This window comes from Marmota flaviventris, chromosome X (assembly GCF_047511675.1).
Source record: "Marmota flaviventris isolate mMarFla1 chromosome X, mMarFla1.hap1, whole genome shotgun sequence".
Lineage (NCBI taxonomy): Eukaryota > Metazoa > Chordata > Mammalia > Rodentia > Sciuridae > Marmota > Marmota flaviventris.
The window spans coordinates 117,152,972-117,180,522 of record NC_092518.1 but is presented as its reverse complement, the minus strand read 5'-3'; the positions used below and the strand labels follow the sequence as shown (position 1 = coordinate 117,180,522).

The window sequence follows — 27,551 nt, the reverse complement described above, 5'->3', positions numbered from 1 at the left end:
ACCTCAGTCTATTAAGTAATACCAATTTTATTTATATTTATTTCAGCCATAACTTCTCATCATACTGAAGAATTTTCATCAGAGCGGGGCATAACATATTTATTACAAAAAGTAATAAAGGGAAGATATGGGAATTGCAACCTTGACTATTTACCAACAAGAAAATTATGGGAAATTATAAGTGAGAATGAAGTTCAAAAATCATATTATAAGGGACAAAACCAATTATCAGTGACTGTTCATAATGAAAATTTTACTGGTAACAGATATCAAGAACAATTAATATCTCAGAAAATACTTCCATTTATGCTTGTTACTTTTCAAGAACTCTGTATGTCTTTAAGAATAAATCTACAGCAATTTTGGAAGCACATATTTTCTCTGAAAGAAAATATGGAAAATCTGAGAAGAGATCTAGTCCATGCTTCAATTTTTAACTTGACCAATTTCAAATGTAGCTTTGAGTTAAACTTCCTTTGGAACATTTCTATAGACAAGAGATTTAAAACTAAAGGACTATCTTCTAAACGTGATTATTTTGAGAGTTTCTTTACAAAGTGTTCATTAGTCAACAATAAACAGATAATTCCTTCATGTGCTGAAGCATACAATTTTAACACTTGTGGGATTGTCCCTACTTACCCACTATTGTTTAATGAAAATTCAGATACAGATTTCTGGAAAACTTTCTACATATGTATTGAAACAAGTAACATCTTTAGCCAGGTCTCTATCCCAGGTTATTACCAGCATATGTATATTACTGATAAAAATTATGAATATGAAGAGCCTCATAGAAAGTTTATCATTGGTCACAATGCCAGAAAACATCTGTATACTCATTTTCCAAAGATGTTTTGCAAAGATAAAAAGCGCGGTAGTTTTTCTCTTCAGTGCTTAAAACTTGTTACCGATCCAAATATTCATAAGCAAGACAAATCTTACAAATATGAGACATATGAAACAGCTCTTAATCCACTTGCAGTCCTCATTCAATACAAGAAAATTTGTACTGGGAAAGAACCCCAAAACTTTAAAAGTTGTATCAAAGTATCTGATTGCCCAACCCTTAGTAAATACCACATATACTACAGCAGTGATAAACCCTGCATGTTTAAAGAATATGACAAAACTTTTAATCAGAAATCACTCCCTGTCAAGCATCAGAGCATCCATGCCCAAGAGAAGCCCTGTAATTGTAAAGCAAGTCTCAAGTTTAACAATTTCTCAACCGTTTCTCAATCCTTGAGATTTCATAACAGTGACAAACTCTGCAAATGTAAAGAATGTGGCCAAGCTTTTAATCAAAGCTCAGTTGTTGTATCCCAGAAAATTGATGTTAATGAGAGCTCTGAGAAATGTAAAGAAAGTTCCAAAGCCTTACAACAAAATTCAACCCTTACTCCAAACCAAAGGGATCATTCTGGAGAGAAGACTTACAAATGTGAAGTATGTGGCAAAGCTTTTAATCGAAGATCTCTTGTTATTCAACACCAGAAAATTCATACTGGAGAGAAACCATACAAATGTAAAGAAATTGACAAAGTTTTTAATGAAAGATTACTGCTAACTGAACATCACAGAAAACATACTGGAGGGAAGCCCTACAAATGTAAAGAATGTAACAATGCTTTTAATCGAAAATCAGACCTTACTAAACACCAGAAAATTCATACTGAAAAGAAGCCCTACAAATGTAAAGAATGTAGCAAAGGTTTTAATCGAAAATCAGATCTTAATAAACACCAGAAAGTTCATACTGGAGAGAAGCCCTACAAATGTAAAGAATGTGGCAAATGTTTTATTCAAAGATCAATACTTACATATCACCTGAGAGTTCATACTGGCGAGAAGCCCTACACATGTAAAGAATGTGGCAAATCTTTCAGGCACTATTCAAGCATTTTCAAACACCTGAGAATTCATACTGGGGAGAAGCCCTACAAATGTGAACAATGTGGCAAATCATTTAATCAAAAATATAATCTTGTTCAACACCAGATAATCCATACTGGAGAGAAACCATATAAATGTGAAGAATGTGGCAAAGGTTTTAATTATAGATCAGTGCTTGTTGAACACCATAGAATTCATACTGGAGAGAATCCCTACAAATGTAAAGAATGTGGCAAAGCTTTTAGGCGTCATTCCAGCATTATCAAACACCTGAGAAGTCATAGTGGAAAGAAGCCCTACAAATGTGAACAATGTGGCAAATGTTTTAGTCAGAAATCAAATCTGGTCCAACACCAGAGAATTCATAATGGCGAGAAACCATACAAATGTGAAGAATGTGCCAAAGTTTTTAGTCAAAGATCACTACTTAATGATCACCGTAGAATTCATACTGGAGAAAATCCCTACAAATGTAAAGACTGTGGCAAGGCTTTTAGGCAATATTCATGCATTTTCCAACACCAGAAAATTCATACTGGAGAGAAGCCCTACAAATGTAAAGAATGTGGCAAAGCTTTTAAGCAAAATTCAGCATTTACTAATCACCAGAGAATCCACACTGGAGAGAAGCCCTACAAATGTAAAGAATGTGGCATGGCTTTTGCCCGAAGATCAGCACTTACTAGACACCACAGAATTCATACTGCAGAGAAGCCCTACAAATGTAAAGAATGTGGCAAAGCTTTTAAGCATATTTCAGCATTTACTAATCACCAGAGAATCCACACTGGAGAGAAGCCCTACAAATGTAAAGAATGTGGCAAAGCTTTTAGGCATCATTCAAGCATTATCAAACATTGGAGAATTCATACTGGAGAGAAACCTTACAAATGTAGAGAATGTGGCAAATCTTTTAGGCATCACTCAAGCATTATCAAACACCAGAGAATGCATACTGGAGAGACGCCCTACAAATGTGAACAATGTGGCAAAACATTTCATCAGAAATCAAACCTTGTTCGACACCATAGAATTCATACTGGAGAGAATCCCTACAAATGTAAAGAATGTGGCAAAGCTTTTAGGCGTCATTCCAGCATTATCAAACACCTGAGAAGTCATAGTGGAAAGAAGCCCTACAAATGTGAACAATGTGGCAAATGTTTTAGTCAGAAATCAAATCTGGTCCAACACCAGAGAATTCATAATGGCGAGAAACCATACAAATGTGAAGAATGTGCCAAAGTTTTTAGTCAAAGATCACTACTTAATGATCACCGTAGAATTCATACTGGAGAAAATCCCTACAAATGTAAAGACTGTGGCAAGGCTTTTAGGCAATATTCATGCATTTTCCAACACCAGAAAATTCATACTGGAGAGAAGCCCTACAAATGTAAAGAATGTGGCAAAGCTTTTAAGCAAAATTCAGCATTTACTAATCACCAGAGAATCCACACTGGAGAGAAGCCCTACAAATGTAAAGAATGTGGCATGGCTTTTGCCCGAAGATCAGCACTTACTAGACACCACAGAATTCATACTGCAGAGAAGCCCTACAAATGTAAAGAATGTGGCAAAGCTTTTAAGCATATTTCAGCATTTACTAATCACCAGAGAATCCACACTGGAGAGAAGCCCTACAAATGTAAAGAATGTGGCAAAGCTTTTAGGCATCATTCAAGCATTATCAAACATTGGAGAATTCATACTGGAGAGAAACCTTACAAATGTAGAGAATGTGGCAAATCTTTTAGGCATCACTCAAGCATTATCAAACACCAGAGAATGCATACTGGAGAGACGCCCTACAAATGTGAACAATGTGGCAAAACATTTCATCAGAAATCAAACCTTGTTCGACACCAGAGAATTCATACTGGAGAGAAGCCGTACAAATGTAAAGAATGTGACAAATCTTTCAGTGAAAGGTCAGTGCTTGTGGAACACCACAGAATTCATACTGGACAAAATCCCTACAAATGTAAAGAATGTGGTAAATCCTTTAAGCATCTTTCAAGCTTTATCAAACACCGGAGGATTCATACTGGAGAGAAGCCCTACATATGTAAAGAATGTGACAAAGCTTTTAATCAAAAATCAGGCCTTGTTCAACACCAGAGAATTCATACTAGAGAGACTAAATACGTTTAAAAATTGTTTGAAATGGCAACATTTTAAATGAAAGGTTCTTGCTTACTGACCATAGGAGAGTTTATTCTTGACAGAAGATCTATGAATGAAAACAATGTGGATGAACTATTAACAAAAAATCAGTCTTTCAATATCTCTAATGAATATAGATGCAAAAATCCTCAATAAAATTCTGTCAAATCGAATACAAAAACATATCAAAAAGATCGTGCACTATGATCAAGTGGGATTCATTCCAGGGATGCAAGGTTAATTCAACATATGGGAATCAATAAATGTAATTCATCACATCAATAGATTTAAACATAAGAATCATATTATCATCTCTATAGATGCAGGAAAAAAACATTTGACAAAATACAACACCCCTTTAGGTTCAAACATTTGTAAAGGCTATCTACGCTAAGCCTCAGGCCAACATCATTCTAAATGGAGAAAAATTGAAGGCATTCCCTCTAAAATCTGGAACAAGTAAGGGATGCCCTCTCTTACCACTTCTATTCAACATAGTTCTTGAAACACTGACCGGAGCAATTAGACGAAAGAAATTAAAGGAATAACTAAAGGACAAGAAGAACTTAAACTAGCACTATTTGCTGATGATATGATTTTATACCTTGAAGACCCAAAGAACTCCACCAGAAAACTTCTAGAACTAGTAAATGAATTCAGAAAAATAGCAGGATATAAAATCAACACCCATAAATCAAAGGCATTCCTGTTTATCAGAAACAAATCCTCTGAGAAGGACATGAGGAAAACTACCCCATTGACAATAGCCTCAAATAAAATAAGATACTTGGGAATCAACAAAAGAGGTGAAAGATCTATACAATGGAAACTACAGAACCCTAAAGAGAGAAATAGAAGAAGACCTTAGATGGAAAGATCTACCTTGCTCATGGATAGGCAGAATTAATATTATCAAAATGACCATTCTACCAAAAGCACTATACAGGTTCAATACAATTCCGATCAAAATCCCAATGGCATTCCTCATAGAAACAGAAAATGCAATCCTGAAATTCATCTGGAAAAATAAGAGACCCAAATAGCTAAAGCAATCCTAAGCAAGAAGAGTGAAGCAGGTGGTATTGCTATACCAGACCTTAAATTATACTACCGAGCAATAGTAACAAATAGCATAGCACTGGCACCAAAACAGGCCTGTAGAGCAATGGTACACAACAGAGGACACAGAGACTAACTCACAAAATTACAATTATCTTATATTAGACAAAGTGCCAAAAAATGCACTGTAGAAAAGATAGCATCTTTAACAAATGGTGCTGGGAAAACTGGAAATCTATATGCAACAAAATGAAACTGAACCCCTGTCTCTCACTATGCACAAAACTTAACTCCAAATGGATCAAGGACCTAAGAATTAAACCAGAGACTGCATCTAATAGAATAAAAAGTAGATTCTAATCTTCATCACGTGGGATTAGGCCCCAACTTCCTTAATGAGACTCCTATAGCACAAGAATGAAAACCAAGAGTCAATAAATAGGATGGATTCAAACTAAAAAGGTTTTTCTCAGCAAAAGAAACAATCTGAGGTGAACAGAGAGCCTACATTCTGGGAACAATTTTTTACCCCTCACATATCAGATAGAGCACTAATCTCTAGGATATAATAAAGAATTCAAGAAGCTAAGCACCAAAACAAAAACAAGAAAAAAAAAAACCTATCAATAAGTTGGCCAAGGACCTGAACAGACACTTCTCAGAAGAGGATATACAATCAATCAACAAAACTATGAAAATATGCTCATCATCTCTAGCAATCAGAGAAATGCAAATCAAAACTATTCTAAGATATCATCTCACTCCAGTCAGAATTGCACCTATCATGAAAACAAACAACAACAAGTGTTGGTGAGAATTTAGAGAAAAAGTTACACTCATACACTGCTGGTCGGACTGCAAATTGGTGCAGCCAATTTGAAAAGCCCTATGGAGATTCCTTGGAAATTTGGGAATGGAACCACCATTTGATCTAGCTATTCCTCTTCTTGGACTATACCCAAATGACTTAAAAATATTATACTAAAGGGACACAGCTACTTCAATGTTTATAGCAGCACAATTCACAGTAGGTAAACTGTGGAGCCAACCTAGATGTCCTTCAGTGGATGAATGGATAAAAAGATGTGGCATTGATACACAATGGAATATTACTCAGCATTAAAAAAATCATGGCATTTTCAGGTAAATGGATGGCGTTGGAGAAGATAATGTTAGTGAAGTCAGCCCGTCCCCGCCCCGAAAAAGCAAATGCTGAATGTTTTCTCTGATATAAGGGGGTGGGGGGGTTAGTGCAGTAGTGAGGGAGAGCATGGGAGGATTAGATTAATTCTAGATAGGGAAGAGGGGTGGAAGGGATTAGCAAGGATGGTGGAATGTAATTGTCATCATTATACAAAGTACATGTATGAAGACTTGAATTGGATGTCAACATACCTTTTATACAAATGGAGATATGAAAAATGTTGGTATATATTGTATTAAGAATTGTAATGCCAGTTAAAAGAACATGTATATTGGCATAAGTTGGCGAGAACATACTTTGTATAGAGATACAAAAATTGTGCTATATATGTGTCATAAGGAGTGTAATGCAAAAAAAAATAAATCGGTTTTTATTAATCTCTGAAGAATTCATACTGGAGAAAAGCCCTAAAAATTTAAAGAACATGGCAAAGCTTTTAGAAGTTGTTCAAACATCAAACTCCTGAAATTTCATACTACAGAGAAGCACTACACATGTAGCAAAAGTTCAAAGATCGCTTATTAAATATCAGAGAATTTGTAGGGGAGATAAGCTCTATAAATGAGAATATTGTTCGATTACATTTTGGATGATTCAACTGTATACCATATCAGAAGAATCAGCAGAGAAATTTTACATTTACTAAATAAAAATAATAAAGAGAAAAATCTCCAGCAGTTGTTCACATCTTACTCAGCCCCTGAGAATTCATACTGGTGAGAGTTGGTACAAGTGGAAAGAATGAAACAAATTTTTCTCCATTTCCAAAACTTTACCAAACATAAGGGAATTCATAGTGCATAGAAACTCTAAAAAACATTAAAAAAATAAGCCTATATTCAAATTGAAACTTTCTTCATCTTAAACCTCATTCTGTATTAAATTTTGAAGACATTTTTTCCCAAAATACATGCCTATATATAGATAACACCAAAATATTTACCACAAATACAAAACCTTGAAAAATATTAAAAGTAAAGTCTTATCAAGTCCTTATATTTTAATTGACTTAAGAATTTGTACGAGAAGGCATTTAAGTATAGAAAGTGGGATATTGCATTTATATTTTGTTTAAAATTTATATAGCATTAGCTAATGTGGTAGAAATAATTAAATCCTCATAGTTTTCATACTGTACTGTGGATATTTCATTTCTGATTGAGAATAAATCATAAATTAAAGATGACTAAGTGTCTTCATTTCTGGAAATTGGAGTAAACCTATTTTTTATGCTCTATTAAATCAGAGGAAGACCTATCCCAATAATTTTTAACTTGTATATTTTTTTGAGATTTTATAATGTTAATTTTTTTTCTTTTTTTGTAATGTGGACAGAACTCAGGGTAGCTTAGCCATTAAGTGATGTCCCCAGTCTTCAATTTTTTTTTTTTTTTTGAGGCACATTTCCTTATGGCCTTGGTAAGTTGCTGAGGCTGCTCTTGAAACCTCGACTATCTTTCCTGAAGCCTCCTTGATCACTGCAGTAATAGGCATCTGCCATCATACCCTGGTATTTATAAATTTTTAGTATAACCATGTTATTGTGGAATTTGTTACTAAATAAAAGTGAATGTTAGCTTGCTAATCCGTGTCATGTATTGAATCATGTTACTGTCTTGGCATTCCATTTTACCAAAGATTCTATGTAACAGTAAAACATACTAAATAGTGACATAACATCTCTACCAATTATTCTAGAAAACTTAAACTCACTTATTTGGGGAATACAATTTGTATAAGTCAGATTGTTATGCATTTCTACTGCTTGTCATTATGGAAAAATGAAGGATATAGAGGCCACTGCATGTCTGGAGAGTCACACATCCTCCTAATAAGAGGGATTATGAATACCCCAGAAACTAGGAGTCACCAATTCATATTCTGTGGAAAGGAGGGTCACTGATGCTTTCACTGGTATCTGTAGTGCACTAGCCCATTTTGGCAATTGGAATGTCTGGTAACCAAAAATACTGAATAAAGCATGCAATTCTTCATGAAGTCTATAAGAATAAACTCAGAAGATTGACTGGATTGACTTTAGAAAGAGAGCCCAATATGAAACTACCTGTTTGGTCTTAGACAGGCAGACAGGAAGGAACTCTAACCAATAACATGTAAAATAATGGTTGTAACACAAGAGATAGATATGCATAGAATAATTGAAACTCCTACATAATTTGTTTCACTAGATTTTTTTATATTTAGATATCTTTTATTCTACATATAATTTGTAATGCTTATTATGTTTTTAGAGTATAAGATATATGGCATGGCATGAGCTCACAAAGCTTCTATACAATTTAATTCTAATAGGTCTGGATTATTATTGTTGTTGTTACTTTCAGGAACACATGCTACCACACAAAAACAAAATTCTTATTCAAATAATCCACTAGACTATGTACGAGTCTTGTTTGAAAAGTAAAATAACTAAAATGTATCCTATATTTTCTCCATGTGTTAATCCTTTGGTCAATAAAACCCTCAGGAATATTAATTAAATTTAAATTGATTGAGAAATAAAAGTAATGCAAAAAAATATTGAGAATCTTTTAAACAGAAATAATGGTTGTGGTTCTTGATTATTATTTTCAGCTACATAATTGTCACAGCTATGCTTCTCTCCAAAGGATATGGTTCTACCTTTTTTTGTTAATCTCTACCCCTTGTCATCCTGCACAGGAAACTTTAAAAAATAATTTACATGTAAGAAGCCAAGCATTAAAGAAGCCAATCCCAATAAACCAAATCTCAAATGTTCTCTGTGATAAGTGGATGCTGGTCTGTATTGAGGGTGGGCTGGTGAGAATGAGAGAACTTTGGGTAAAGGGGAGGGAGAAATGGGGAGCGATATGGAGGCAGGAACAATGGTGGAATGAGATGATCATCATTACCCTAGGTATATGTATGACTGCATATGTGGTTTGACTCTACATCATGTAACAAAGAAATGAAAATTTGTGCTCTATTTGTGTACAATGAATTGAAACAGGTTCTGCTACCATGTGTAACTAATTAGAATAAATAAAGAATCAAAACAGATGTATTCTAAATATGATGAGTGTGTGATTTCAGAGAAAGTTAGTATAACTTCCAGAAACCATAATAAGATGTTTAGTTTGAAGGAACATCTGCATTATATTGCCTTGATTTATTAGAGGCATTTTCCCAGGAGTGAAGAAAAAGCAAAAAACATCTTTATCATTATCGGTTTAAAAAGTATCCCATTCTATTTAGTTAATGAACATCTTATTTTATTTTTTTTAAAACCATAGTTTCCAAGAAAAAATAAAAATAGAGAAAAGAAAACATGAAAGATTTTCGCAGTCCATGTGCCTGCCATGACCTTTGCACTTCCTTGATGAAACATCTTAATAATGCTGTGAAGTGTACTTGAGGGGATCACTAGATTACACAGGTTTTTAGAATAGAGTTTTCTGAGTTCTAACTTTTATTTAAGTATCCTTACTGGGAAGATTTTAAAGTCACGGCCATCCCGAGGATGATGTGGCTGGCATTTCCCAGTTAGGGCTCTGAAAATCTACCTTGACAGTTACCAGCTAGTTGGCTTCAGGTGTTGATGTTTCCCTGATTTGTAAGTGTATTTTCTTCTCTTGTTTGCCTATCAATTTCACCTTTTTTTCTTGATTCCATATTATCACTAAATTAAATTGTATCTCATGTTAAGGTAGTGTCTTTAAGTTTCTCTTGGATCTGATCTTCCAAATTGAGTATGTCCACATGTATGTAATTACATACACATGCTTGTATTATACAATTAAAGCAGTATTTTTAGCATGTCTGTCACCTCAAATATTTTTTTATTTGATGAGGAGAAAATTGAGAATGCTTTCTTTCCTTTGAATGCATAATGCATTATCAATAGCTATAGGTACCCTACTATATATTTGCCCCTCTCTGACCTCTGGTTTTATGTCTTTCCATATGCTTTTTTTCTCCTTTCCATGTTACCAACATGATTCTATACACTATGATATGATATGTAGCAAAGTTTGTAGTCACATCAGACTGATGGCACCCATTGATTTTGGACTTTCAGCCTCCAAAATTCTTAGTTACTTTTTTTAAATTATAAAGTAAGCACTCTTGGGTATTTTCTTATAGCAATAGAAAATGGACGTTTACAGTGTCATTCAACATTATAAGAATTGTTTTGTACTTATCTGTAAGATTAGACTGTATATTTACCTGCCTAGCTGTATATGGGTTAAGATACTCTGTTTAATCATTTTATTTAAGCTTGATGGCTCTATTAGCATTTCTTAAGGAGTTTTTTTTTACTTACACTAAACTTCTCAACATAGAAATATGAAGCAGATTTTTCCAGGTATAAAATTATTGGTTGATAGATTTTGTTTAAAAAGTTTATCATGTCCTCCCACTGCCTTCCAATGTCCATGGGTTCTGTAGAGATATCAGCTAATTTTGGATGTTCTCTTGTATATAAGACAGCACTTCCACTCCCAAGTTGTTTCTCTCTTCACTTTTTTTTTTTGGTAAATTAACTATAGACAATTCCAGAAACCACAATTCATGAGTTTTAAATTGCACAGTGTTCTGAGTATAATAATTGAAATGTCACACTATCTCACCTCCTCCCACCTGGGTTGTGAGTCACTGCTTTCTCCAGCATTTCATGCCTTTTATACTGTTTATAAAAGTTCCTTCATATTAGACACCATCACAATCTTTGTTATAACATTGATCGTCATGGTATTGGTGTACTTGTGCTGAGATAAAACTTTTATGTTTTATTTTGTTACATTGTTAGCAACTTGGGAGCCTGAGAATGCAAGAAAGATCTTGACCCTTTACTATCTGAAAACATGATTTCCCCTGAGAACCTTATCCCATAATTTGAGATGTTATTAGTGACCCACAACTGTGACTGGCCTATATCACATAATCTGAAGAGAATGTACCAGTTACTAGAAAATTAAATCTACTTCATTGTAATGCCAAAATATCCAACCAGGAAGAAAGTGGAGACTGATTTCCATAGCTACATGTTGTATGCCAGTTGTTACTTTTATAAATTGCTGAATTGTAAACAAGCAGACATTTAAGTTCCTGATTTCCTGGATTGATCCCAGTTCATTCAGCAACACAAGGTAACCCCATGGCCAGCATAACCTGAGGGGCTAGATGTCAGTTCCTGGGGACAAAGAGGAACCAATGGAGCCACTCATTTTGTCAACAAGGACAATGCTATAAATCTCACCCATCACAAAATTAAGCCTCCATACCAAATACTCGATAAAAAAGTATGTATTTTTAGTGATCCTGGACTAACTTACCTGAACCTCTACATGTAGATATTTCCTTCCTGAAAATGTTTATCTCAATGTAATAAAGTTACATAGTATGCCCAAATTATGGGGTCACTTATTTCAAAGAGATTTTCATTGTGTACTTATTTACTGTAAATAAACTTTGTTTTATGTAAAAACCATTTGTTTTTGCTTTGTTTCTGGGGTTCATACTCATGGCATAACACATGCTTTGCAAGTGCTCTATTACTGAGCTACACCCTCAGTCTAGTGATAAAGATTCAATTTTAATTCTGCAAAGAAAGTAGTTCATTGAGATTGGTAACAAAATCATCCAGCCAAGTTCATAATTGTCTGCTTAGAATTTTTTCCCCTAACAATAAAATATGGTTCTCCAATACCAGCAAAACATTAAGGGGCTATGTCTCATTAACTGGGGAAACATCAAAACTACTCATGCCTACAGGAATGACACTTCCATCCCCATCTATAGATGTTTAGGCAGCAAGGCCTCACCTATATGTGGGCACCTGGCACAACCAAAACTCATTCTATTGTGAAATGAAGGCACAAATATGTCAAAATTTCTTCTTCCTGTCTTGCAAAATTCAGGAAAATAGTGTCCAGAACCTGATGTGACAGTTTCTCTTTGATACACACATGAACATTGATGCACGTGTCCCATACTAAATGACTTGGGGAATGATGAAGTAAAATTCTTTCAGCACTGTTGGCACACTTACAAATTAGCACCAACTGCTGTAGTGACTCTGTTTTTTACCTCATTATTCTGGGATTTGGGGCAGGTACTTATTGCCATTTTGGCAATTGTATATCCCAGCATGGGAAGGCAGAGCAGCTTAGCCTCACAGAAAATAAAATTCCACGTGCTGATTTTAGCAGGTCAATTACAGACTATAATCAAATGAGATCTCCTAAAAAGACTTATTAAATAAGAAGGAGTCTCTAGTCCATCTCTAAATGACAATTCTAGAAGGGATTAAACAGTAAGAAATTAAAAGTTTAAGCCCCACTCTGCCAAGAGTACCTGCAAAAGGCTTCAAAAGACACACTTGTAAAGTTTTGTTTTCCTGAGATTCTTTTTTTCTCCTACAGTATGATTCCAAACAATGTGTAAAACTATAAGCATATATAAAAAAGTGAAAATATTTAATCTATGTTCACTTATTAGGTGTTGCAAAGGTTATTCAAGGTCATTTAGCTTTATTGTTACTTTCTCCCCCCTCCTAACACATAAATACCTCAATTTTTTATATTCTTCTCTTTTCCCTCTTTCCTTAAATTTTTATGTGAAGCATTTTTTGATTCACAAATGCTCCACGACTCCTAGATTGAATAAAACACATGTATACTGGAAAATATAAAAAAAGTCCTATTTTTATTTCTCCATGAGCTATGTGAATAAACAAAACACATACCTCAGAACACAGTTTAATTCAAACATAAACCAAGAATACATAAAACACTTTTCCACTGTACTGATCAAACAGATTTATCTATGGTAATTTGGGAACTTTAGGTTAAATATTAAAGTATTAAGTCATCTCATGCAAAATTGAAGGAAATTGTAGAGTCCAGGTCATACTATTACATAGATAAAAATATATCTGGAAGGTATATAAATAGTCACACTTGAATATTATTTGTGCTTTTTTTGGCTTATGATATTTTCATTGTTCTTTTTAATTCATCAGGGAGATAGAGGTACTGCAATTTTTATACACTTAATGAAGTATCTTTTATTTACTTTGAAATACTATAAAGATAATTGTAGAGCACAAAATAAAAGGAAAATGATGAGTGTGGGGAGTGGAGATGTGAATCAGGGTGTCTGATTACCTCATGTTTGTGCTATGCTTGTGCTGAGATTTCCTCTGTGTAAAAGTACAGGGTTAACATTTCCCATTTGCTAAGGCAACTTGGTATCTCTGGGCAAAGGTCCCAAAGACATTAGTTTTAACCTTGAGATGGAAACATTGACTCCTAGAGTCAAGAGAATTCTGGGCATAGTAAGATAACCATAATGCTTCTTCAGCACTTTGACCTTCAAACATGTCTGCTAGCAAAAACTTTCTCACAAAAGAACGTTTTTATGATAAAACCTATATGATAAACATAGTGACAGTGCTGTGTCACTGTTCTTAATCAGAGTTCAGTTTCCCACCCTATCTTTCTTTTCTCTCTAAATGTTTGTTTTTCTTAATTCCATGTCACCCTCACCAGTTTCTGGATTAGAAGCTACACAGGTCGATGCTGATGAGAATTACTGAAGACTCATAATGGCAACTTATAATGAGTTTTATGCAATTGTCTCTGCCTTGTTAACCTTTTGTAGTGTCATAACTTTTACATAAAAATTTAAGAATGTTATTTTTAAAAATTTCTGCACTGCACATATGGCACATTGTAACAGAAGTCTTGTGTGTTCTGCGTATAAATTTTGAAATTCAGTATTTTATTGAGATACCACAAATGCTTGTGAATGAGTGAGAATAATGCAGAATTCACCTCTCCTCATCTATTTTCAGAAAGCAGGAAGCAAGGTTATTTGCCCATTTAGGGTTAAAGTGTCATTTTCAACAAGAAAGAGATCACTTATGAAGGAAAAATGAGGAATTGAAGGCTGCCCAGGTTGGAAGCCCATGTGCCAGACATTGTTTTGAGTTCTGCATGGATGGCCTAGGCTGGACTTCAGATATTTAGGGAATGCCAAGTAAGGTGAGAGGCCATGTCCACCAGCATGTTTCTATGAAACTGATATTCTGGGTTAAGGGTGTATGTATTTAAACCTGATAGATATTGCCAATATGTATTCCAAGGAGCAAGTACATTTCACTCTGCCTTCACCAATAATGAACACTGTTTATATTTGCCAATCACATATGCAAAAACTGATGTTGATGAACAAATTTGTTTATTTTCAGGGTGAGGGAAGTATAAGATCTGAGAGAGAGGAACTGAATCTAATTGTCTAGTGATAAACAACTGGGTCCCCCCACCCCCTGCTCCAGGCCACCTTTTTTTATTTATTTACAGCCTGAATTCTTATCTAGTACAGATATGTTCTTACATCTATAAACATCCCTCCCATGAGGCTCTTTCATATTTTACATGGTTGCCCCATGAGATCATTCCTGCTTTCCTGAGTATACTGGATGCTATGAAGTAACTCCACAGCAAAACACCATTATTATTCTGTGCCAAATGCCAATTAAATGATTTCTAACCTTTTACCAATCCCATTGGAAAGCATTATATTTGACTGGTATAACACAAACAAATTTGTAGCTGACATGACATCAAAATGTTTGCTTAAATTTGAGAGCAGCAAGCTCATTTCTTATGACAGTAGCTTCCAAAGCATTTAATTTAGTCTCAATCTTCTAATCAATGTTTACCTGACTGTAAGTAGGATAAATAGGATGAACACAGGTCTGCTTTTAAACCACAAGCATGTTTATTGTGGGACCAATTTGTAGGCTTTGGAAGTATTTTGAGAAATAAAGAAAATGAGCCTTTTGAAAGTCTTGGGACAAGGCTGTAGCAGATGTCAAAATAGAAACCAAAATAGATATCAAAGTAACTACTTGAGGTACAATAAAACCTACTGAACACCAGGTTCTAGTTATCTAGGGTTAGGGTTAGGGTTAGGGTTAGGAGTTGGGCATCCGTTTTAGGAGTTGAACTCCAGCATCAGAATACCATGGATCTGAAATATTAGCTGCAGGTAAAACAAAAGAGTGTTGGTATAATACAAGTTCTCCCTTTCTTATATTATACGTAGGGATGCATTTCATCACATTACATCTTTTACACATTGCATGATATCTTTCTTCTTTTTTCCTTTTCCAAAAATTAAAACATAAATAGGATGGACACAGGTCTGCAGACCATAGCAGGGGGTTGCTTTACAGCTCCTATCAATAAAATCAGGCATGGGACCATTTGTAATTGATAAAGTCTGAGGCAGCTATTAAATGCCAAAAATCTTTTTGCCTGCTACCACCAGTGAAAGTCAGGACATTACCAACAAATCCTCCAGGAGTCATGGAATTTTGACAGAGCTGTTTCTTATCAATTCTGGGAGACCAATCCAAAATATATCCATTATTACCAGGAGCTTTATGGTGTACTGGAAAGACATTTGCACATTCCATCCATTCAGGAAAAGTACCAAGTACTATTTCAGAACAATTAGGGCAGTAAGGTATTGGTGGATGCTCCGTGGGAGAACACTGGAGGGGAGTCCCATTTTATTAACTGCCCAGACATATGATCTTAAGTCCAGGGCCAGTGTGTTTAAGTGCCCTGAATCCCACATATGATGTCTTTTCCCCTAAGGCTACTTTTAAACCACAAGCATGTTCATTGTGGGACCAATATGTAGGTAAATTCCCACCATATGCAGTATACTTAAATCCAATTGAATGTACAGGTATAATGTGTTTGAAAAACATCCCATCTTATGAATATCATTAGTAAATACTGGAATGAATTCTGCAGTCCACATAGCTGGATGTACTAAAAGTGGTTCTGGAAATAGACCCAGTAAGTTTTCCCATGAACTCCACTTACCTCAAAGCTCAATAAAGCCAAAATAGTCACAATATGGTGGTTGGAGACTTCACACTTCTCTGTTGTTTGACTATATGTTCAGCCTGATGCATCAGGTTAGTCAGTTGCCTGTACTGTGGCTCAAAATCTTTCATGGTGGTGGTGACCAGTATATTCATGTACCCAGAAAGGATGAGTTTCAGTTTCCTGAAAGGTACAAGCATGACCTTTGCCCCATATTGTTATGGAATCTGGTTTATTCCATTGTCGTGTTTGTAAGTTTCTCCACCAGACTAAGCCCGATAGGCCTACTCTAGTAGAAGCCATGTGTTGCTGAGAAGGAGTGAGAACTTTGACAACATGATTTATAAATAAAAATTAAAACAGAGCATGATTTAAATGATTTTGTGGGGTTCTATCTACCCTTTTTTGTTTTTGTAAAGTTGTTGAAAAGAAGAGCTGCCATAAGCTGGAGTATTGTTAGATTTAAAATTTAGAAAACAGCCCCCAGCACGGTATAATATATTTAAACAATAAGAAACTACTTAGTGAGTATTTTCCCTTGGCCAGGAAGATGAGCAAAAATCACCTTTAGGAATGTGTTTATCAATATAATCAAGGTTGTTGTTAAGCTGAAAAGAGCAGTGAAAGAAGACTAAGCTCCCATCAATTGTATGACTTAACTTTTGTCTTTAGTAATAAGCTAAACAATGAAATTATGAAATTGGGTCTGTATGAATACTGAAAGTCAGTCTTATATCTTGTTTGTCCTTGATGGCCTTATTATCTTAACTTAGGTTGTTATATTAGAAATTATAATTGTGTAAGACATTAACAGGAAATAGTTGTAAAGTTTAAAAGGAAAATACAAAATGAAATTAACAAGAGAAAAAATATTTAGTTTTTCAGATAGCTGTAAACCAAGGAACTTATTTTTTTATAATTCTAAACCTTTACTTAATTATGTATAGTATTTTTGCTTAAGATTACAGTAATCCTTACAACAAAAAAGCACATCCTGAACTTATATTTGTTATTTTAGGGGATAACTTAGTTGTGACACAGAAATCCTAGACTTTTTTGGGGGGAAAGGGATAGCTGAGTCTCATTGTGCTCATTTGTAAAATGAGATCATTCGATTTTTTAAAGTGAGAGTTTCCAAAGATGAAGATCTTAGTCAAAAAATACTTTTGAAACTGATTTTCACAAAAAGCTCCCGTGTGAGACAACTAAAAAATTTTCAAGGTAAAATGAGTAGATTATGAGAGGTCTCATCTAATCAACAGCTTAATTCACTGATAAAGAATAGCAGTGCGCCAGCCGGCAACCTGCCTCACCACAGCAGGCATGCACACGGTCTTTTTTGGTCCCCATGGCCCCTTTTCTTACACTCTCTTCTCTCTGGTGAGAGGAGAGAGGAGCCGCTCTCTCCAAGTGGTGAATTCAGGGGATCTAGCCCGAGCCTGCTGCCAAAGTGGCCTATGGAGAGCTACTAGAGGATGCGATTGGGGAGAAAACCCCGGAGTCCCCATCAGAGAGGTGCTGACCAGAGCAGCCACCGCCAGAGAGGCCAGCCCACCGGTTAGCCTGTCCCCCTGCCCTGCTCACAATCCAGCTTCTGCAAAGTGGACTAGGTCTTCATTGAATTTTGTGTTGAAGACAGTAAAGATGTTAACGTAAATTTTGAAAAATCCAAACTGACTTTCAGTTGTCTTGGAGGAAGTGATAATGTTAAGCATTTAAATGAAATTGATCTTTTTTACTGTGTTGCTCTAAATGATTCCAAGCATAAAAGAATGGACAGATCAATTTTATGTTGTTTGCGAAAAGGAGAGTCTGGCCAACCATGGCCTAGGTTAACCAAAGAAAGGGCAAAACTTCATTGGCTTAGTGTGAACTTCAGAAATTGTAAAGATTGGGAAGAGGATTCAGATGAAGACATGTCTAATTCGGATTGTTTCTCTGAGATGATGAACAACATGGGTGGTGATGAGGATGTAGATTTACCAGAAGTAGATGGAGCAGATGATGATTCACAAGACAGTGATGATGAAAACATGCCAGGTCTGGAGTAAGGAATATTGTCGTCGCCTGGATTTTGAGAAAGAAAATTATTTCTCCACAAGATTTCATGATTGAGAAAATTCCTGAGTTATAGCTCTAAAGGCAGCTGCTGTATTTGCCTCCTTTAACCCATTTTTCAACCTGTTCCCCCCGCCTTTTTAAAGGCTTCACTAAGGGTTGATAATGTACCATTGTATGGGGCAAATTTAAGTCAGCTAAGGCACTATCCGTATGCATGAGCATTTCCCAGACTGCCATGAAGCTGTGGAGGTCCTAGGCAATTGATAACAGCAGTTGTGATAAGTAAGAACATTTCACCTGTCTCCTTTACTTCATAACATAATTATTGAATGATAAGAAGCTTAGGGAAAGATAACTAAATTTTAGGTTTTAGGATATGGACTCAAGAGTGGCTGAAACAAATTGGCTGACACCTTAAACTGATAACCTGCCTTTCCTCTGGAGTACCCTACAGTATTGTTACACTAAAGTTTATTTTTCAAAAAATTTACTGCATATTATTGTATGTAAGTGATTATTTGTCAGTGTTCTAGATGTATCTTAGCTAAAACTAGTGAATGCCCTTAACTTAGATGGTTTTTGAAGCCTATACATTTGGCATTATTTGGCCCTTAAGCTTTTACATGTCTTAGCATGGAGGGCCAAGAAAGCTGTACATTGTTGCTTGAGAGTCTGTACATTTAGACCAGATTTGTGTTTGCACTGTCAGTATTGCAACTGAGTGAAAAAATTTTAATACACTATTGGATTTTTTTTATTTCTTTTTTTTTTTTTTTTGGATTCAGCTTATATCTGGCTGAAAACCTCAATTTATGTTCATGACAGTGGGGATTTTTTAAAATGTCTACATTCTTTCTAATAAACCATTGGAAGACTTAAAAAAAAAAGAATACCAGCGCTACCTATGCACAGATGGGGTATGGTAAGAGAAGGTAGGTTACTGGGAGAATGCCTTCAGGTATGTAGTCTGTCTCTAGTTAGCAGAATTCTGTCTCTGCTTTCTGATTGCCATGTCCTGAACTGCTTTCCTCCTCCAAACTCTTCCACCCTAGTATTCTGCCTTATATTGGGCCCATAGCAATAGACAACTTTCTATGAACTGAGACCTCTGAAACCATGAGTGCCAAGCGAACCTTTTCTCCTCTCTATTGTTCTTGCTACATGTGTTGGTCACAGCAATGAAAAAAACTGACTAGAAGAGATTTTTTATTTATTTTTTTGCTGAGAAGTAGAGTCATTTGTTTAATTAACTTAAGTAGCTGTGACACTTTTTGAATTTTTTCAGTTAGTGGGAAAATTTGTCTTTTTTATCTGTTCTTTTTAGTCATACATGATGGTAAGATGTATTTTGTTAAATTATATATACATGGAGTATAAGTTCTCATTCTTCCATTCTTACATGATGAAAAAATTACATTGATCCTGTGGTCATATATGCACATAGGAAAATAATGTCTTATTTATTCTACTATCTTTCCTATTCCCATTTTCCCTTCCTTCCCTTTATTCCTCTTTGTCTAATCTCAAAACATTTTTACTCTTACCTTCACACCCCTTATTGTGATTTAGCATCTGCATATCAGAGCAAAGCTTTGGCCTTTGGTTTTGGGGAACTGGCTTAGTTTAAAGATCCAAACTGGAAAATAAACATTTTAGAATGTTGTAAGTGGAGTTTAGTGTGTAATTCTTGTGGGGATTCTGAAGTTCAGAATGCTGATAGGAGTCTGCAAAGACAAGAATGAGCTCAAGAGTTGCATAGGCAGACTATTAGAAATTTATAATTAGAGTTCATTCCCATTAGTTATGTCAAATAAGTTTTCTACCTTTTGCCCATACCCTGAGACTTTCTGTAAGGTTGACTTTAAAGATGATGGACTGACTAATCGGGCAGAGAAAATTTCAAGGCAGCACAAAATCCAGGCAATGATCTTAATATTCCTGAAGGCTTTTAGTTTACTGTAACTATTACAAGCAGAAAACAGAGAAGAACTTTTTTTATTTTTCTAATTTTAAAAAAAGAAGTTTTTTTTTTTTTTATTAGAAAAACTTGGGTGTTTGTCCAGAAAATTGCTCGTAAATCTAGATCTATTGAATATGTAGTTTTTAAAAAGCATTAAAGTCACTAAGAAAGTCCTAGGTACATTAGAAAATAGAAAATATGGCTTGAAGGTAGCTCATAAATGGGCATACCACATCCATTTTAGGCTCAGGAGTATAAAAATAAAAATTACTTTGAAAAAAGACCATGGTAATACCTTTCTTGCATTGTGGAGTCTAGGAAGTGGCTTCACTATGCTGAGTAAAGCAGAAACTAAGATGCTGCTACAAACAGGGCCAAGAAAGCTTGTCTATTGCTTCAGATCATGGGAGACCGTGGTGTTAATCGTGTCCTTCAGTTCCTCAGGAATGCATAATGCTGAATTTAGGGGGTCAAGGAGGCTTCCACAGAAATTTCAAAGGAAGGCCTGTAGATGAGGAAAGAGTTTCAGGGACAGAATCCTTGTGGACTGCCCTGAGAGGGTGAGGCATGAAGATGTGAAAAGGAAGCTGAAATGAATATACCTGAGATTAAGAGATACCAGTACTGTGGGACATCTGCTGAGGAAAATTGAAAACTTTTGAGAAGAAACAAGTAAAGAGACGCTATGTGGTCTGCAATCAGCAAAGATATAGGGATGGAGCTACAGAATCTCTTTGGAGAGAATATCAGCATAGCATATTCACCACATCCTGGATGCCAAGCTGAATTTGAGTCTTGGTTTTATCTTACACCCTATTTCTCCCTGGTGGAATGAAAATCTTTATTCTGTGCCATTATATATTGGATCTGGGTGACTTTCTTTTGAATTATACAAGGTTCAGGTTAAGTTTGCCTTTAGTCTCAGAGCAGACTTTGTACTTGTACTTTTGGGCAATGCTGAAACTGTTAAGATGATGGGGACTCTTAAAAATGAAATGGGCTTTTGTAAGGAGTAGAATGTCCTTTTTTGGATCTGTGGTTTCTCTCAGAAGCTCATGTGAGACTGTACAAAAAAAGTTTAGAAGTGAAATAATTAGAATATGAAATTATATCCAAATCAGTGGCCTGTAATTTATCTCCAGTGAATTACTGGCTACACATTTATAAATTTGCCAGTAAATTGATGGATCTGGAGATCATCATGCTAAGTGAAATAAAGAAATCCCCCCAAAGCCAAAGGTTGAATGTTTCTTTCTATATGAGAATGCTAACACACATCAGGTGGGGGGATGGGGAAATAGGAAAAACAGTAGAATGTATTGGACATAACTTTCTTATGTTCATATGTGAGCCCTTCATCAGTGAAACTCCACATCATGTACAACAGAAGAATGGTATCCTAATTAGAATAGGTTATATTCCATGTATGTATAATATGTCAAAATACCCTCTTGTCATATATATCGAGAAAGAACAAATTCAAAAATTCACTCTAATTTTTGTCATTGAAATAAAAATAAAAATATAAGAAAAGACTCTTGAAAATTCCCAACAACATTTACATTGTTGAACTGGTGATCAAACTCTCAATGAATAAATTTTGGGGGATAGACTTAAAGCATATCCAATCCAGTATATTATGCCTCTCATTCCCTGAGATCATGTCTTTCTCACAATTCTAAATGAATTCTCTATCCTCTCGAGTCTCAAAATTTAGCTGGTTACAATATCACTCAAAATTATAAGTTCAAAGTCTCTTTTGAGATTTAAAGAATATACTCTTTCATGTTTGGGCCTATTTTATAAAATAAAGTTCCATACTTCTAAAATATGATGATACAGGACATGCATTCCTATTCCAAAATGAAGAAATAAAGAAGTGAAAGAAAGGAGCCAGTCTCAAGTAAGAAAGAAATTCAGAGTGGTAGAGATTAAATCCCAAATCCCCATGACCACCATCGGGTGTATATTCTGGTGAGGTGTACTCTCCCAAGGCCTTGAAGAACTCAAGTCCTGGAACTTTGCTAGTTTCAGTGGCTGAAATCGAGGACCTTATGCTAATATCAGTGATTTTCAAACATGGTGCAGAAAATTGATACCCAGGCAATGTTTTTCTGGTAACTTCACTACATTCTCTTTAGGAATTTTCCCATGTGGGGTTCCTGAAGGAGTTCAGACACTGGTACAAGTGTTTGTTCTTTAGTCCCATGCTTTCCTTTGTAATTCAAACAGAAGCTGCCATGCCTTGTAACTCTTGAATTCCATGCACCTCCAAACCCAACTCTACCTGAGCAGCATGATCCAACACTTGCACATGATGCATCTGGATCTACTTCAACCCTAGTTTCAGCTATATGAGTGAGCAGAAAAATCCTTCCAGAGGTGATTCCAAGTGAAGGGGTTTATGGAAGGTCCCTCTGGAACTTACCATGAAAAGAATTCTTCCCTGATACATTTCTGGTCATATGATGGGGTAGGATGCAACAAAAACTTTCTGAGACATCTGAAGGCCTGTGATTCATTGTCTTTTCAAATTGCATGTTTCCTTCCATCTACTTTGATCTCTACATTTTCATACAAAAGTCAACTTTATAATTGTAAACTTTCCTTACAGAAATATCCTTACACTTAGAGATACATTTAAATTTCCCTCCTACTCATTGTTTCTCTTTTCTTTATTATTATTATTTCTATTTATTTATTTTTGGTACCAGGGATTGAAATCAGGGGCATTTGACCACTAATACACATCCCCAGCCTTATTATTTTATTTTTGTATTTTCTATTTTATTCATAGACAGGGTCTCACTGAGTTGCTTAGTGCCTTGCCAACTGCTGAGACCACCATGCCTGGCTGTTTAATTTTTTTTCATCCACATTATGAAAAGCTAAACTGTTTATTATTTTTGTCCATAAGTCATGAGTTAATCTCTTTAATAAATGTTTTACCATAACACCTGTAATTTTTTATATAATTAGTATGTGAAATTATATATGCCTTAAGAAATTTTGATTTATCAACTTTATGGTGAAAATGTATAAAATTTACAATATTTAAAGTATTTGACTTATACCAACAATTGAATACATATTATATGAATTAGAGAAATATATGCTTCCCTAGGTCAATTGTTTTTAATGTGAAAGAGAACATGTATGCTGGGGAAATCTCATTCAGCAAGAGCACATGCAAAACTGAGATGGTAGGAAAACTCAGGTTTATTACATCAGAAGACCCAGATGAGCTCTGAAATTCTGGGTCCCAAGCTGAGGTTACACAGGGCTTTTATAGAAAAAATTGACATCCTTTCTTAACCATTACAACATTGGTGGGTTTGAATTCATGACCAAAAACCATGAGTGGAAGTTCTTGCAATAAACAGTTTACAGCAGCAGAACAAAGGCAGAGAAAAATCTGCAAGTGATATCTGGAAGTAGCCATTACCACATGGAGCAATTTCTCAAGATATCTGCAAGCTTACATTCCTAGAAGCTATATTTCAAACAAAGCCATGCTTAAAAATTTATAGTTCAAACAGCAGTGAAGTGACATATTAACCTATACTCACACTAGCAATTAAGTGACACAGCTACAATCCTACAAAGATCAGAAATTTATAAGGTGCCATTTCATTCTGTATTGTAATAATAGAATAAAATATATTTTTATAAAATTTTTTAAAAGTCAATATTAGGTGATTTTATCCTCATTTTTAACAATTAAAACTCAGTATTTTAACTCAGAAATAACTTATATAAGTTTCAATTACTTGTTGTAAACACAAGGGAAAGTTAATTATGTAACTTGTAAACATTTATATTCACCTACTTTAATTCTTACAATATACCTAGATTACTTAAAAACTATGACCTTGTTAGATTTTTCACTACTGTGACTAAAGGACCCATCCAGTCCAATCATGGAAGAGGCAAGTTTATTTCAGGGTTCATGGTTTCTGAGGTCTTAGTCCATAGAAGGCTGGCTCCATTCCATGAGGCTTGAGGTGAGGCTAAACATCATGGTGGGAGAGTGTGGTAGAGCAAAGCAGCTTACATCATGATGATCAAAAAGCAGATAGAAAAATCTATATACCCAAAGCCATTCCCCAATTTCTACCTCCTCCAGTTGTACCATACCACTTCAGGTACCACTCAGTTAATCCCTATCAGAGGATTAAATCACTGGGCTAAGATTCTTAAAACCAAATCATTTCATTTCTGAACCTTCTTGTATTGTCTCACATGTGAGCTTTTGGGGGACACATCACATCCAAACCAAAACATTCCACTCCTGGCCCCCAAAAGCTCAAAACCATGTCATAATGCAAAATACATTTTATCCCTTTCCACAAGTCTCCACAATCTCAACAGTTCCATGATTGCTCAGAGTTCAAATCCAAAGTCTTCTCTGAGACTCAAGAAAATCTTGTATTGAGAGCTCCTACAAAAGTAATAGCAATCTACAAGTATCCAATATATAATGGTATAAACATTTTCATTCACAAAATTAGGGGCCTAGAAAGAAGGGATAAGACAAAAGCAAGACCAAAATCCAGTAGGGCAAGCAAGTCCTATAACTCCACATCCAGAACCTTGGGCTCATGACTTGTTAGTGTCTCTTCAAAGGGCATATGCACCTCCAACCCTGTGGCCTTGTTAGTTGCAGCCCAAGTGGCCTTTTTGTTGGCTTGTCTCTGCTCAATTCTTGTAGCTTTCCTAGAACAATGTCTCACATTCCTGACATTTCTTAATCTCCTGGTTCTCGACTGCAACTTTAGCTTCCTCTTTATGTCTTTAAACTTTGACCTCTCAAGGGGATGCCCACAGTGACTCTGTACCCTGCTGCACTTTGTCTGGCCTTCTAGGCCTTCTTTTAAAATCTTGGTTGAAGCATCGTTGATCCCTAACTCCAGCATTCTGCATATCTGCAGAACAAGCACCATGTGGTTGAGGCCAAGGTTTGCCACCATCTTGAGCATTAGCAAAGGCTTCAGAGTCCCTGGCTGCAGCAGCCTCTGAGCATCTGGGTGGCTGAGCATATTGAAAAAAACTTCCTAGGCCTAGTTTTACACAGGGCTTTCTAATTCAATTTTTCCACATATTTCTTCTCTGCTTTCTTCTCAGATTATCACAATAAATTTGGCTAAAGATAACTAGCAATGTCCATGCCACCTCATGATTGCTATGCTGCCTAGACATTTCTTGCACCAGAATAAGAAGTTCATTGCTTCTAAAATAATCCTCAGAAAGTCTTTGGACATGGGCAAAAAAAAAAAAAAAATCAACTTCTCACAAGGAGCATAACACAAATGGCCTCTACTCCAAATTCTACTACAGCCCTCCTTTCTTGAACCCTCTTGAGCCCTGTCTTCACTGACTGTGGTCTTATTGGCATTCTGGTCTTATGAGCTCCCACCAGAATTTGCCTTTAAGCTCCACTTACAAGAACCTAAAACATTTCCAGCATGCATTGCTAAGCTTCTCAAAATTCCTCCCACCAATTCCACGAGCTCAAAAATCTTCTGAACCACATAGTCAGGTTAAGCACAGCAATGACCCAACCTCTCAGTGCCAATTTCTGTTTTAGTCAGCTTTTCCCCTACTGTGCTAAAAGGCCCCACCAGAACAATTGTAGAGGAGAAACATTTATTTGAGAGCTCATAGTTTAAGAGGTCTTAGTCCATAAAAGGTCGGTTTTATTCCACAGGGCTTGAGGTGAGGCTGAACATTATGGCAGAAGAGTATGGCAGAGGGAATCAGCTCACATCATGGTGATCAGGAAGTAGGCAGATCCCATTAGCCAAATAAGATATATACCTAAAGCCATGCCCCAATTCCCACCTCCTCCAGCCACACCATACCACTTCAGTTACCATTCAGTTAATCCCTATCAGAGAATTAAATCACTAATCCTTAACCCAAGAATAAATCACTGGGTTAAGACTCTTAAACCCCAATCATTTTGCTCCTGAACCTTCTTTCATTGTTTCACATATGGCTTCTGTGGGACTCATCACATTCAAACCACCATAACAGACCTTAAAATAAGAAAGTCATCATTTCAAGTTACTTCCTTATTGAGTATTTTCATAGCATATCAGTGTTAAGACTTTCTCTTTGGAGACCATTTTAATAATGCTATCATAATATGCCAAACATATATTACAACACATTGCTTTTAGTGGTGCTATAGAGTGCTTACATGATAAGTTGTTATAAATGCTTCATGTACCTTAATTCTCAAAGAAATCCTGTAGGATGGGTGCAACATTATCCACATTTCACAGAAGTGTAAACTCTTACCCAGGCTCACATTGAGGCAAGTGATAGATTCAAAATTCCAACATAGTCTGTCTGGAAGTTCAGTGTTTTTCAAGAGATCATTTTAAAATGAATTTGCCTTTTATTATATTCACACTTATACTCTTGATGCTTCACAGTTTTATGTTTCCATTGTTTGACTTAGGTGGCTACTTTTCAACTAACAATATTACCCTTTTCCTTTAATATTTGTTATTTGAAGAAACACCTCATTTTAATCTGGTTGAACCTGTTCTTGACTTAAGGGCATTGAATTTTAAAATCTGAGACTTATTAGTTTACCAATTTCTTATGTCAATGCAATTACTATTATTTCAGTAATTAGTAACCTATAAAAGTAGATGCCATATCCACTTTTGTGATCAAGCAGCAGTACTAAGGAAAGCCCACAAACAATCCAGTCTTTTTTCATGGGAAGAACCTGTTGAGTTAGATTTTTCTCATGCATTATGATAGGCTGATGCCAAATGCTCCTTCCCTCTATACTCATCAGTGCCAGCACCATAGATTGAAACCTCATCAGAAGGTAAACATACGGCTGCAGAGGAAGCCGCACACAGGAGACAGACAAATACACCATCTTGCCTGCACAATAGCCCTTGTTAGACAACTGAATCTAACTAGGGGATTCCTTTAATTCTTCCCAAGTTATGTGTCTACTTGCTTTTTGCAACTTTACAAGAAACTATGCCTGGTCATCTCCCAGGATTGTGCAATGGTTGTATGTACATGGTGACCAATACAAATAATAATGGTGACTAGACTAAATGCAGTTACCATAAAGCTACAGCCTGACTCTTAGTAATCAGGACTCAATGCTGAATGGTTAAGGTACCTTGCTTTTACGACCTTAATGGTGGATGAGTGCCATGCATGGAACAGTTTATAAACCATTTCTCTCTATGTAACGAGAATGTTTATGTGTGGGAAGAGATGACAACACATGGTATAACTCATAAGTTTGTGATGACATGAGCCAAAGGCCATCAACAAC

The 27,551-nt window shown here is 35.6% G+C and overlaps 1 protein-coding gene, 1 long non-coding RNA gene and 1 pseudogene across 2 annotated transcripts in view; 2 read left to right on the top strand and 1 right to left on the bottom strand.

The window, feature by feature from the left end:
- LOC114083921 (zinc finger protein 721-like) overlaps positions 1-7,910 on the top strand; it is a 114,169-nt gene extending 106,259 nt beyond the window's left edge. The window contains exon 3 of the mRNA XM_071606417.1: positions 47-7,910. Within this exon, the coding sequence (XP_071462518.1) occupies positions 47-4,050 (4,004 nt within the window). The 3' untranslated portion in view covers positions 4,051-7,910. The remainder of the gene's footprint in view (positions 1-46) is intronic.
- The window catches only part of LOC139703269 (uncharacterized), a 132,503-nt gene that overhangs the window by 48,654 nt on the left and 56,298 nt on the right, over positions 1-27,551 (bottom strand). The gene's annotated exons all lie outside the window — the stretch shown is intronic.
- LOC139703326 (prostaglandin E synthase 3 pseudogene) lies at positions 17,691-18,394 on the top strand (annotated as a pseudogene).